The following is a 14,080-nucleotide window of genomic DNA, read 5'->3' on the forward strand; positions in this document are numbered from 1 at the left end:
ACACTACAATCCCAGGATCTTCACTGAGATTCTACGATCCATATCAAAATTCCACAATCCACATATGAGTTCCAGGATTTACACTGGAATACCGCGAACCACATTATAGTCCCAACTTCCACACTGAAATCCTACGATCTACACTACAATTCCAATATCCTCAAGGAAATTAAACGATCCGCACTGAAATGCTACGATCCACAATACAATCCTAGGATCCTCACTGAAATACCAGAATTCACATAGGAGACCCAGGATCCACACTGGAATCTCAGGATCCATTCAGATATCTTACAATCCACACTGGCTTCCAGGGTCCATTCTACAATCTTTCAGGAATCTCTGATTGGGAAACCACGCTTATTGTAACATACTACGAGTGTGGTGATGCCGAAAAGATGTTCTGATAAAACAGCTCAAAAATTGAAATATTTTTTAAACAACCTACTAGAAGACATTTGAATAATAAAACCTGTCATTAGCCCTTGAACTCTTTCATAACTTTGACGAAGACCCCAGCCTTCCGTTTTGGAAAATTTCGATCGGAAAACGATTTTCTTCGAAAATCTGAGAAGGATTTACTTCAAATCGTTCAAAATCTTAATGAGGAATTCCTTCGAGTTACTTAAAAAATTTGCTTCGAAATCCTGGGAAACTTTTTTTTCCGTAATCCTTGAATTGATTTCCTTTCAAATACTTGGGAGGATTTCTGTCAAAATTCTATTAGAGTTTTTCATTCAAAATCATGGGAAGGATTTCTTTAAAAAAACATATTTTCTTTGAAATATGTTAATCCTTTCTCAATGTTTTGTAAATAGTTTTTTTCAATTTTTTGTTCAATGATATTGTTCGCAATCCTGAGAAGAGATTTCTCCTAAAATCCCAGATTCTCTTCAAAATACTGGCAGAGATTTTTTGCTGATGTCAAAACGAAAATCCTGCTGAAGCATTATACATTTTTTATCTATCAGTTTTATGAAAACTTTTATAACGAAATTTTTCTGACTGTAGATTTTCATTATTATTCATCTTCTATTTTAACCTTTTTCATCAGTCAAATATCGACTCATGAGTATTGCGGAAATAGCGTTGCCTTATTGGAAAACCACATTTGAAATTGAATGAAATTCAATAAAATAGTGCCCTATAACTCGCAGAAGTGTCTGTTACTAATGTATTCCTTAAGAATTTCAGAAAAAAATGTTTCGTTGAACCTTTCGAAACATACAGCAGCATTCTAGGAAAAATTGAGGCCAATTTTTTTTTGGTTTTTGATCGGATGCGGGATGATATGGTGTTCTCGTATTATAAAATGGCGCCCATCTATTCCATAAGAGGACAATCTCACAAGATTTATATCTTTATCTATTTTTAGATTAGTTTAAGAATTGTTGTTTCACTTAAAAATTACTTGCAATTCCAACCATTTTTAGAAAAATCTCACTCTCTCAAATCTGGCAACCCTTCCAATCCGACAATCAAGCATCGCAGTAGGCTAGGTTGGCCACTCAAAATCCAAAAATTCGAATTCGAAAAATAAAATATTTGCTTAAATAACACTCGAAGTCATAGTAACCCTCCGAATTGGCGCACGTTGCGCACCCGCTCACTTGGATCCGATTCCTCCTGCTACACATTTCAATATTTATCGAAGCAATAAACCTATCCATTGAAAGGCGGTGAGCAGGAAGAAAGAAAAAGGTGCTTCTGGTGCGAAATGTGTAACAGTTGTGGTGGGCAATTGGAACCGGTCCCGAAGGGGGACTCTAGCTCTAGCTTTATGATGCTGGGATCACAGACGGACAGACAGATGACGATCGATGGTTTGTTTTCTCTTTTGGAGTTTTATGTTTGCACAGCTTCCCGCCGTTGCGTTGATTGCGTAGGTTGCAGAAAGCGAGACCAGAAAGAAGGGACGGTCAATTGAAATTTGAATTGTCAAGTTGCGTCAATCAGTGTCATAAATATATAGAGTATCGCTTCGAGTCGATCGTTCGCGGTTGACAAGTTGGAGATGGATTGGTGCCGTTGCGATTCCGGCGTGTATGCAATGGCGGATGCAAATTTTTAGGTTAATGATGAGTCTGAGTGGGCACGAGTGCAATGAATATTCATGACTAGTATTATGGGGCAATAAACTATGAAAAAGAGTTCTGTTTCCGAACTTAGAGAGATAAAAATCTTTGTAAACCGTAATTTTCTAGAAGAAATAAATCCATATTTGAGTAAATAGTTTTCATCGTGTAATCCTGACAGCTTTTTGTACACTTAAACAAAAAAGGCGCTTTTTTGCTTACGTTACACAACTGATTTTTGTATAAAAAATGTTTTTCGCCTAAACACTAGAGGAAGGACATCTATCGACACTGACACAAATTACTGTCTGTAAATAAGCTTCATCTAGTACCTAAGTAGAGTGCTCCTTCCCGAAACCAACACCAAACGACCAATTAGTCAATCGAATTCCTCATTTTACAGCCGATCAATTAGGAACTTCTCAAAGCCTAGTTTGTCGAAACACGTTTACACAAACAGACACTCGTACAGACACTTTTGAACAGACACACGATCACAGCCTCCTTAGTTTCCGAGCTGGGTTTTTACTGCCAAACACGGAAAATTTTACTGCACTCCAAATTGCCAATCGTTTACCAAATTGCTTAATCTGCTTCTTTTCTCCGTTTTCTTCCCCTCTTCCTGTTCTCTCTCTCGATTTAGGCAACACGTTCAACGACAAACGCGAGCAGGTTGACACCAAATCGAACCAATGGTTCGGCGCAACAGTGGCCAGTGCCGGCGTGGATGGACCTCTGGTGGTAAGTACCCTTAAGCCCCATTAATTCTTACCATCATCAGTGGACCCCTCTCTCTCTGTGTCTCTGGGCTAGGATTGATCACTTTGCGGTTTTGTGGTTCGAGCGATGTCCGCTTAGTTTGTAGTCTCTAATCATTTTAGTTCACCGTCCGAAGAGATTATGACTGTGAAGTGGTTCCTGACTTGATTAGACGCCGCTAATTTGCGGTAGGATTTGAACTGGATTCATTTGAGGTTGGGTGACCTGTTTTGCGGCGAAGGGCAATAAAAGACGCATAAAACTAACGGATCTTTGGCGTGAAAGGCGATGCTTTGTAGTGTAGGGTTTAACTGGTGACTGTTTAAGATTTGAATCAGAATTAACCATTACATTCAAAAATTTTCTGTTTGAAAAAATCTTAAAAATCTCGAACGACTACAATATCTATAAGTTTTTCCTTCAATGCCGTGGAAATAAAAAGATTCCTTCAAAATCTCCAGAAGAATTTTCTTCAAAATCTTTCAAGGATTTTCTTCAAAATCCTGGAAGGACTTTCTTCAAGATCCTGGAAGTACTTCCTTGGAAATCCTGTAAGCCCTCGAGGGATTTCCCTCGAAATCCTAGAAAAATTTCCCTCGAAATCCTCGAAGGATTTCCCTCAAAATCTTAGAAGGGTTTACCTCGAAATTCCCGAAAGATTTCCATTGAAATCCTCGAAGGATTTCCCTCGAAATCTTCGAAGGATTTCCCTCGAAATCGTGGAAGGATTTCCCTCGAAATCCAGGATCGGTATTCCTCAAAATCCTGGAAGGATTTCCCTTGGATGGATTTTTCTCGAATTCCTCGAAGGAATTTTTCTTCGAAATTATGGAAAGATTTCCCTCAAAACTCTCAAAGGATTTACCTCGAAATTTTCAAAGAATTTCCCTCGACATCCTCGATGGATTGCCCTCAAAATTCTATAACGATTTCTTTCACAATCCTGCAAGGATTTCTTTTAAAATCCTAGAAGGATTTCTTCCGAAATCGTTGAAGAGTTGTTTTAATTTCTCTAAGGATTTCTTCAGAAATTCTCAAAGGTTTTTCCTCGGATTACCCTCGGAATTCTAGAAGGATTTCCTACTAAAACCAAGAAGGATTTCCTACTAAAACCAAGAAGGATTTTTTTTTTAAATCCTCAAAAGATTTCTTTCAAAATCCTAGAACAATTTCTACCAAAATCTTTGAAGGATTTCTTCCAAATTTTTGAAATATTTCTCTCGAAATTCTCGAAGGTTTTTCCTCAAAACCCTCAAAAAATTTCCCTTGATATCTTCAAATGATTTCCCTTGAAAACCTCAACGGACTTCCCTCGAAATTTGCAAAAGATTTTCATCGAAATCTTCTAAGGATTTCCCTCGAAATTCTGGAAGGATTTCCATCGGAATTTTCAATGGATTTCCCTCGAAATCCTCGATAGATTTCCTTCAAAATCTTCGAAGGATTTCCTTCGAAATCTTCGAAGAATTTCCCTCGAAATCCTCGAAAAACTTCCCTCGAAATCCTCGATGAATTGCCGTCGAAAACCGGGAAATATTTCCCACGAAATCGTCGAAGAAATTTCCACGAAATCGTTGAAAGATTTCTTACGGAATCCTCGAAGGATTTCCCTCGAAATCCTGGAAGGAATTCCCACGAAATCCGGGAAGGATTTCCCACGAAATCCTCGAAGGATTTCCCACGAAATTCTCGAAGGATTTTTCAAGACATCTTCGAAGGTTTTTCCTCGAAATCCTCGAAGGATTTCCCTCGAAAATCTCGAAGGATTTCCCTCGAAATCCTCGAAGGGTTTCCCTCGAAATCCTCGAAGGGTTTTCCTCGAAATCCTCGAAAAATTTTCTTTGAAATCCGGGAAGGATTTCCCAAGAAATCCTGGAAGGATTTCCCACGAAATCCTCGAAGGATTTTCCAAAAAATCTTCGAAGGCTTTCCTTTGAAATCCTCGAAGGATTCCCGAAATACTAGAAAGATTTCCCTCGAAATCTGGTAAGGATTTCCCTCGAAATTTGGAAAGGATTGCTTTCGAAATCCACAAAGGATTTCCCTCGAAATCATAGAAGGATTCCCTTTTTCTGCAAGGATATCCCTTGAAATTCTGGAAAGATTTTCCTTGAAATCCAGGAAAGATATCTTTCGAAATCCCGGCCAGATATCCTCGATATCCTGGAAAGATTTCCCTCGAAATCCTAGAAAGATATCCCTCGAAATGCCGAAAAGATTTCCCTCGAAATCCTGGAAAGATTTATCTTGAAATCCTGGAAGGATTTCCCTCGCAATCCTGTAAGGATTTTCCTTGAAATGCTTCAAGGATTTCCATCGAAATCCTGGAAGGATTTCCATCGAAATCCTGGAAGGATTTCCCTCGAAATCCTGGAAGGATTTCCCTCGAAATCCTGGAAGGATTTCCCTCGAAATCCTGGAAGGATTTCCCTCGAAATCCTGGAAGGATTTTCCTCGAAATCTTGGAAGGATTTCCCTCGAAATCCTGGAAGGATTTCCTTCGAAATCCTGGAAGGATTTCCCTCGAAATCCTGGAAGGATTTCCCTCGAAATCCTGGAAGGATTTCCCTCGAAATCCTGGAAGGATTTCCCACGAAATCCTAGAAGGATTTCCCTCGAAATTTTCAAAGGATTTCCCTCGAAATCTTCGAAGAATTTCCCTCGAAATGCTGAAAGGATTTCTCTCGAAATCCTGGAATGATTTCCCCCGATATTTTCAAAAGATTTCCCTCCAAACCCTCAAAGGAATTTCCTCAAAATGAAAGCATTTCTTTCGAAATCCTCAGAAGCATTTTCTTCGAAATCATTGAAAATTTTTTGAAGGATTTTCTTCGAAATCCTTGGTGGGATTTCCTTTGAAATCCATATTAAAGCAGAATGGTTGAAAGGTGAAAATGGAATAATTTAAAAAAAAATGGCAAAATACGCAAGAAAACAAGAAAATACAAAAAAAAAGAATAGAAAAAAAAAACTAAAAGAAATTCAAAAACGGAACAGTAAGAATAGCATAATCACATTGAAATGTTAAATCTTGAATGAAAAACCGGGATTTTGAAAATAATAAGGGAAAAATCGAATTTTGAAAACTGATTGCCTCAACTGAACAACAAAAATAAAAATAAACTAGGAAGGTAAAATAAGAAAGTCAAAAAGGAATTGAAAAACCAGAATAATTAAAAAAAAAGATTACAAAATAATGGCAAAAACGGGACTTCCAAAAGGAAGGAAAAATTTAATGGTAAAAACTGATTGGCAAAATGAATAGTAAATAAGGAAAGGCTAAATGGCAAAATGGTAATGTGTGAATTGTTAGATAGGCCGTTTTGAAAAGTTATGCGAAAAACGGTCAAAGGGTTATTTTAAAAACAGTGGAACAACAGGCCAGAGTTGCCTTATATTTATCAATCATATCAGCTGATGGCTGATGGTCTAAAACTATCAATATCACTTGCGAGCTAACAATATCACTTTGATTTGACAAACAACAGCAGTGATGCGACATCGCACTCCAGATCATAATCTCAGCAGAATGAGTGATCACGTGGTCATTATCCATGCTATTAATGTTTTTCAGTGACAAACACATAGTTTCAGTCTATCTGCAACACTCTCAAAAATATCGTACTGATAAATTGCCATTTTATCTGCTTAATTTAAGGCTAAACTTTACCCATCAGTGATATCCATAGTATATCACCATCAATGCACTAGTGATGGAGTAGACAGCATGATGTTGATGTGATATGATCCGATTTGTATCGCAGTCGGCCTGTACAAATCAGCAAATTTTAAGCATTGATAGTGACAGTGAGCAACTCTGCAACAGGCATTTTCGACAAAACATCGACATGACATGATGACCTGAGCGGATTGTCTGAAATGGTATTTTCAAAATGAAATAATCAAGACGGAATATAAAGAAACGGGTGAAAAAAAAAAACTGAAATGACCAAAACCAAATGTCAAAATAAGCAAAACATTATGTCAAAAGCGAATGGCAAAACCAGGCTATCGACATGATGGAGACACCACCCAAGTAGCACACCTTGTCATTAATAAATCACAGCAATTTGTGTGTAACAAACTCAAAGAAAATGGCAAAGCCAATGCAACGAAATATTTAACAGCTATGTAACGAAAAAGTAAGAGGTTGTTTCCGAGATACGACCGCCAAGTTGACGTTGGATAACGTTAGCTTCTTCTATTTCCTGATTTAGGACCGTCACGAACTTATGAAAGATTTCTAGGTACTGACAAAAAAATCTAGTCAATTTTCAAACTATTTGTTGCATGTCAATTCTGATCTATTTTGGACATTGAGTGTTATTATTTGGTTGGTTCGGTTAACACTTCAACACCGATAGAACCGGTCGATGGAAGATGAAGCATGAGCGGTAACTTTTGCTCTCCAAACAAATCTACCGGTTGAACGTTAGGTCCATTCATGATCCACTAAGATTGGTTGCTTTAGTGGATTCCGAAGCCAGTTTAAGGTTGAGGCTCTTGTCCATGAAGTCCGTTAACTCTGTGTACTCCTCTTTGCTCAAATCGATGTCAAAGTTAACTGTCACGATGATTGGCATGGTCTCCTTTTGATACTCGAAGAAGTTCCGCGCCATAAAGAACTTCTTCTGCTTCATTGTGGTATCCGGAGAAATGTAGACGCAAACCAGTAGTGCCCGACAATTCATTATAGTGATCTCGGCAGCGCAAATATCACCAATATCATCTGACAAGCCCAGCTCCACATCATAACAGGTGCAGAGTTTGCGAATCTTGTGCGCCACAGCAATCGTTGTTGCTGGCGGTGAAATCGATCAGGACTTCTTGATTAAGGCCACGGGACGGTGTTTTAATCACCCTCTCCATTTGAAAAGTTTATCTCAAGTACCACTCAATATATCGATGCGAAAAATGTATCACTAGCATTATATATATGTAGTGCACAACCCATTAAATTTCAACCTGTACGCGATCCACGCCAAGCGTGTCACCATCATGCCGAAGTACATCCAGCTGGCTCGTCGTATCTGTGGCGAAGATGCTTAAATTGCATTGAAGCACAATTTCAAACAACAACCCTTTACAGGGTCACTATTGAATAATTAATATTTAGTTATCAATTGTAATTTCGAATGATAAGTTTTCAACGAAGATAAATGGCAAACAAAGTTTTATCTAGGTTCCCGTCGCTCGGGTCGGGCGGCGGTAGCATTTTTGCAGTCTTCTGTGTGTGTGTATTTCGATTCGATCGACAATTTTTTACCAAATCAAAATTTCAACAAAGCTGTTGCTGATAAGTTTTAGCTCTTTACTGATCGCTCTAGCATGCGACGACCGCGCGCGCACAATGGGAATTTTATTTCTTGACACTGTGATTCTCGAGAAGCATTATTTAGCCGTGATAAATGATTGCATGCAAATTACTGACAAAATCTGAATCAATCACATCCAATCACCAGTTATGTCACTCTTCACGGTAGAAAATTCTCACAACTCTTTCAAAATGAAATGGTCGTCCTGAAAAGGACGGTTGGGGCTAGTCACCGTCGATCGAACTGGGTTGTCAATCCATTGTTAGACAGAAACACACCAAAAGATTACCGAAGACGATTAAATCGAAATGCGGTCGGTAATTTTGTGCTTCATTGTTTTCATTGGTTTGCTCACTCCTCCGATGGCAATTTTCAAGGTTTCTAGACGAGTTCTCCACGAATTTGATGGTCTAGCTGGATGCCCATGGCCATGATGAGCGATTTCACGGAACCCGCAGCATTGAGCTTGGGTTGGGAATAAACAAGAGCAGAAGCAGCGGCAGCGACGAATGTGTAAAAATTATTCCGATAGGAGTCCTTCTCTAATTGCTGGTCGACGATTGACTGATGTGCGCGGGGCTCATTGAAGCTTGGTTGGCTTCGACTGAACACGATAGAATAAAGAGGAGTAAGAAGAAGGCCGAAAGGGGCGTTTCCCTTTGCATGACGAAAGTGGCTAAGATATCAAGCAATGATGTCTGTGCTAGGAATACACAAGAAAAATGTGCTTTTCTATGGAAAATTAGACATGCCTTGATATTTATCGATTTTTCAATAGTTTATTCATGAAAATCAATAGTTTTAATTATTGGAGTCGATTTGTAGAAAAATTTCTAATATTCAATGGTTAGCTATTGATAATCAATAGTTTTCTTTTGTATGAAGGAAAATTTCTGATCCATGGGTGCCAAAATGATGAAAATTGTTCAATAAGAATTTCTTTTCAGAAGCATTCTAAATATGTCGCAATTTTGTTACATATGTTCTCATAAAATATGGCAAGTCTAAGAAGCTGTTGGAAATGCCACTCTATTTTACAATCGTTGTGAAATGTTGTGACGGCACTGCAGCAGCGTCCACGAATACAGTATCAAATTGTTGTGCCATCAATTATTCCTGACAAATTAAATTTTGTATGAAGCTGTGAGATTGATTGAGAAATATAAGATGTAATAAGGGCGAAAATATTATTCTTTCAACTCTTTTCAACACATTTGATGGCCCTGAAAAGCGCCGATTTGCTTATACGACGAACCAGCACAAGAGCAACGGATTGTTGATTACCGGGCATAAGTCGAAATCTGTAAACGATGCTCACTTTTAAAATCTTGAGCGATTTCACAAGTCCGACACTCGATTAGAAGCAGCTCCTTGGATCAGCAACTCAGAAGGCCTGCGGTATTTCGTTCCTAGCGGGCTTGCTTCTTGACCACCGATGCTGAATTCAAAGTCGAAATCTGCAAGCGCGGATAAATTTGCGGCGGCGATGACGACGGCTTGGACGTTTTTCCGAGCGGCAGTAGTTCGCAGCTCGGAGAAGCGCCCAAGCCATCGTCATCGCCGCCGCAAATCAACCTTGCGTCTTCCGGTGCGGCCATAGTAACGCGTCCGCGTCCGCGAACGCGATGCGATCAAAGGATTTCCTGTTGTTGATATTCTGCTTTGCGGGCTCGCACACGCGCACGCATCGCTCGACGCGTTTACTATGGCAGCGCCCTTCCTCTTCCGACGACACAAATTGAACTGTGACGGCGGGAGCAAACGCAAAGCGAAAATGACTCGCCCGACCGTGTTCACAGTCCGACCGCAAAAAGAAGACTGAGGGAAGAAGCAGGACCGGTGCGCTTTTATAGTGGGAAGCGGAACCCAAAAATGTGCTTGAACGTGATTGGTTAGATAAGAAAGGGGTCAACATTTTACGATTTTTCAATAGTTTGTTGCCAATAATCAATAGTGTCCTCCATTTGAATCGACGCGTAGATAAATTTCCGATCGATTGATGTATAAATATTGAAAATCTATCGACAAATGGTTGAGTTATTAGCGGTCAAAACCTGACCATTTTTCGTTACATGCTCAATTTTTCGTTTTTTGAAATTGTACCCCCATATGTTGCCGAAGAACGTTATCCAACGTGAAAAAGCGCAGGAGGTGGAGCCAATATGTAACAAATGAAGCAAATTATTACTAGTCACATATGAATTGCAGTCGTTTAAATTGCTACAACTGTGCAACAGACAAACACCGCAAGTTAATTGCAGAATCCTGGACAAAATGTTACAAAACTACATGTCGTTAAATTTAATTTTAGCCAAACAAAATATTTACAAAAGAAAAACAAAATCAAAGAGGGAATTAGAAGCCATTTAATTATTTTAAGCCTCTTCATATTTATTTTAATACTTACGTTACCGCAACTTTTAATGCGATTTACTCAATTTATTCGATTTATTCAATATTTACCGTGATTTTTTATATGATACTTTGGAAAAATACATGCGCCTCGAAAATATAAGCATTTTCTCCTGACATTTTTGAAATATTAATCGTCGGTGCGTGCAATATGTTAACGGTACTGATCTCTTTTCGTTTCACCATCCATCATCTCACATGCACTATCTTCTAAAAGATTTAAGCATAGGTACGCATTCATCAATCCTGAATACATTGCTTATAATATATATCGATATTTTTTTAAGTTTTTGAAAATGTTTAACGTTAGAAGCTTGATATTCAAGAATAATGCAGATTAATCATATGAAATCTACAAATAATTGTGGATATACAGAAATTTATGACCAGTAGTGTATAGAAATAGATCAAATCACTGTCCAGTTTCATATTAGTCACTCGTGATTGAAGGTCATGTTTTGACTTATTTTAAATTTATTTGCAACCATTCATAGAGTTTCTTTGTCACCAACTTCATACTGCTTCAGGTTACATATAAACGAGTAAGATGCGCTGTAACGACAAAGTAACTTTTTGTGCATTCTGAAAGAAGTACCAAAACGTGATGCACAGTGGGAATAGTAATAAAAAAAACCTTTTCATAATTAATATTCAATATGTTTTGTATGAGTATTTTTATTTTCTGAATGTTCAAAACATATTAATACTCTCGTGATTATAGACCTTAAAGAGAATTATTTTTTATCCTTATATTTTCCTTGAAAATTGTTTGCACAATTTGATCATTTAAACTTCCAACGGATACTTTGTAATAAAAAAAACAAATTTAACAATTAAAGGCATAAGTACAATGATAAGTCCAACTATAGCATTTGTTTCGTAATTCTGGTTCATCATTAAAAGATAATATTCTGTCCAATAAGAAGGATAGTTTAGCCCATTGTGCAATACAATAACATGATTGTTACATTATTGTTGCAGTTATGTCAGAAAAGTTAGCAGGCAACCTCGACAGTCTTCTGAGATATATGCTGCAACGCAGCTGTAACTTTCTCTGTTGACTGTTTACTAGGTGTTGTTTGTTTACTCTTGTTATAAATTTATGTTAAAAATAATCTTCAAATTAACAAATGAAGAAAATTAAATTGGTTGTGAATTTTAATAGATGAACGCTTTAAAATCTATGGAATTAATTGAAAAAGTGTGCTCTGTGTTGTCCGCAAGTGTCGTGCGTGTAATCGTCTGAAACCCGAGTGTAATGAGTGATCTTTGACATCGGTATTGAAACCATTTCGACCCAGAAATTCAATGGCATGCCGTAAGTAAACATATATCTTTATGTTAGAGAGATTTTAACGTTCTATACCATTCGTTTTATGATATTATTGTTTATTGGTTTTACATCTATAGCGACATACAATTTTTCAAATCATCATAAGGTTCAGTTGCGGTATAACTATTTTGCAATTATTGATTTTCTTGTAACAGTGTCAATAACTGCACAGTAACATAGAACTTCATTGAATTTCTACAATGTTGCTGAAGGACCGCTTTGAAACTGCTTTATAATTCACATTTTTCTAAGGATTTTCGTAACAGAATGGCAACACTATTGTAACGAAGTGAAATTCAATATGTTTCTCTGTATCATAAGTGTAATTCCTATGTAATTCTCTCTATTTTTCTTATTCACTGGACAAGTTACAAGTGCTACTTGGGCATCTTCTATGGTGACAGAGGGCTCGATTGGCTTGTCAGATAGATCGGGCCCGGAACATCCTGTCTACTGCAAATCGCTGCAGTTGATATAGGGCATGTCCATTGCCTGGGCAAAACAGAATGATGAACAAAGAATGAAAGAAAAGAAAAAGGAACACTTAATAAGGTTAAGTTCTACTAACAGATGAACCATGTGAATTGTATCTTTTATCAAAGTAAATGACTGATATAAAAAGCATTTAACCCGTACAATAAGCTTACCACACATCTCAATTCAAAAGAAGTGCACCCTTTTGACAACAATCGCCTCGGGTCGGTTACATGAGTAATTCCAATTAAATTAAACCATAAAGTGATCAGTGTGGTCTCGGAATGATAAATATTGCGGGCTTGATGATTATGCGTTTACGCGGCTGGTCGCGTACATGTTTTGCGCACGGCGCAAATTAAGTTATTCGTCCGCAGAAATACCCCTCGTGTCCCTTCCGAAATGTCAAATAGGAACAACCCCAGTGCTAAAAAGTAAATCAATGCTGTAGAGGTTCAAATTCAGTCCCATTTCAAAAACATAGTTGAAATATGATGTGGCCGTTATTTGGGCGTCGATTTATCTGCATTTCGGCACATCTTCTTGCTTAACTGGTGCAATTTACCCCAGGTCCCTCTACACGGGGTCAACGCGGAGTACGGTGTGATGAGCTCGCGTTTCCATCAGGTCGTCGTCACGGAAGCGATATGATAGATAGCTGAGGGAAATGGATTGGCTGGCAATTTCCGAAAAGGTGGGGCTCCGATAACCCGGTTAAGTAGGCGAATAATGGAAGTCAATGGGGAGGATTTTGATCGATTTTGACGCCACGCTTTCTTGGCCTACTTGATGGGGTTACACGTTAAATTAGATTTAAGGGAAAGTTCTCCATTCAAATTCTATTCTTCCGAACAGATGGCACTTCTTTATACCGCCTTCAGTTGTATATTAAATTACCATTTTAAGCTCGCCGCCGGCGGCTTGCCTCTGAAAAGTCATTCTTGGAAGGAGGTCCAAAATGCCATGCCGTGCATTAACAATTAAAACGAAACGAAAACAGTTCCACTCTGTCTGCCGAGGGAGAGTGGAGCAATTACAATTTATTGAACCATGATCACGGTCAGCTCACTTACATTCACCCCTCGTCGTCACCATTGGACTGGTCACTCACTTATGCTATCACAGAACTGTCATTCCCGGTCGCCATGGTCACCCGCACCGAGTCAGTGTCAAATCCCGTTCGCGCAGAAGGTAATAAATCGCAGTAAGCCGTTGTTATTGGTTGCAAGGGGAGCCCAAATTAATGAAAATCAAAATTTTTGCCCAGCAGCGTCGTCAAGGCCAACCTTGATGCAAATTGTAAACAGAATCGAGCGAATTTTGGCGCGATGGAACGGAGGAGGATGACTGACCGAGAGTCATTTCGATGATTGGCTGATCCATTTCGAGTGATTAAGGTGAGGTTTCAAGTACGCTTACAGAAAAATTAAGAGCCTTTCCATTCCGGCTGCGGTATTTTTCAGCCCAAAATGAACAATCGCTCTTATCGTCAAGTGTAATCTCGTGTTGTGTGTCAACTTGAGCGGTGATCTACTTGCATTTGCATCGCTCGCCACCGCCAATGTAAATGAGAACACGAGCGGGCACGTGAGCTGATCGTAAATCTTGGGTTGTTTACGGTGGATTGCGAAGCCGGACAGTTACATTTTGGAATTTTCTTCATAAGAGGAATAATTCATCTTGTAATTATTGTCTGAATATTAAATAAAAAC

General features: G+C 38.5%; 1 protein-coding gene across 4 annotated transcripts in view; it reads left to right on the forward strand.

Annotated features, from left to right (window-relative positions):
* The window catches only part of LOC5578281 (integrin alpha-PS2), a 289,453-nt gene that overhangs the window by 152,218 nt on the left and 123,155 nt on the right, over positions 1–14,080 (forward strand). For all 4 annotated transcript variants that reach the window (XM_021839218.1, XM_021839221.1, XM_021839219.1 and 1 more), the window contains exon 4: positions 2,719–2,816. In XM_021839218.1, the coding sequence (XP_021694910.1) occupies positions 2,719–2,816 (98 nt within the window). The remainder of the gene's footprint in view (positions 1–2,718; positions 2,817–14,080) is intronic.

The sequence above is a fragment of the Aedes aegypti genome, chromosome 1 (assembly GCF_002204515.2).
Source record: "Aedes aegypti strain LVP_AGWG chromosome 1, AaegL5.0 Primary Assembly, whole genome shotgun sequence".
NCBI classification, from domain to species: Eukaryota; Metazoa; Arthropoda; class Insecta; order Diptera; family Culicidae; genus Aedes; species Aedes aegypti.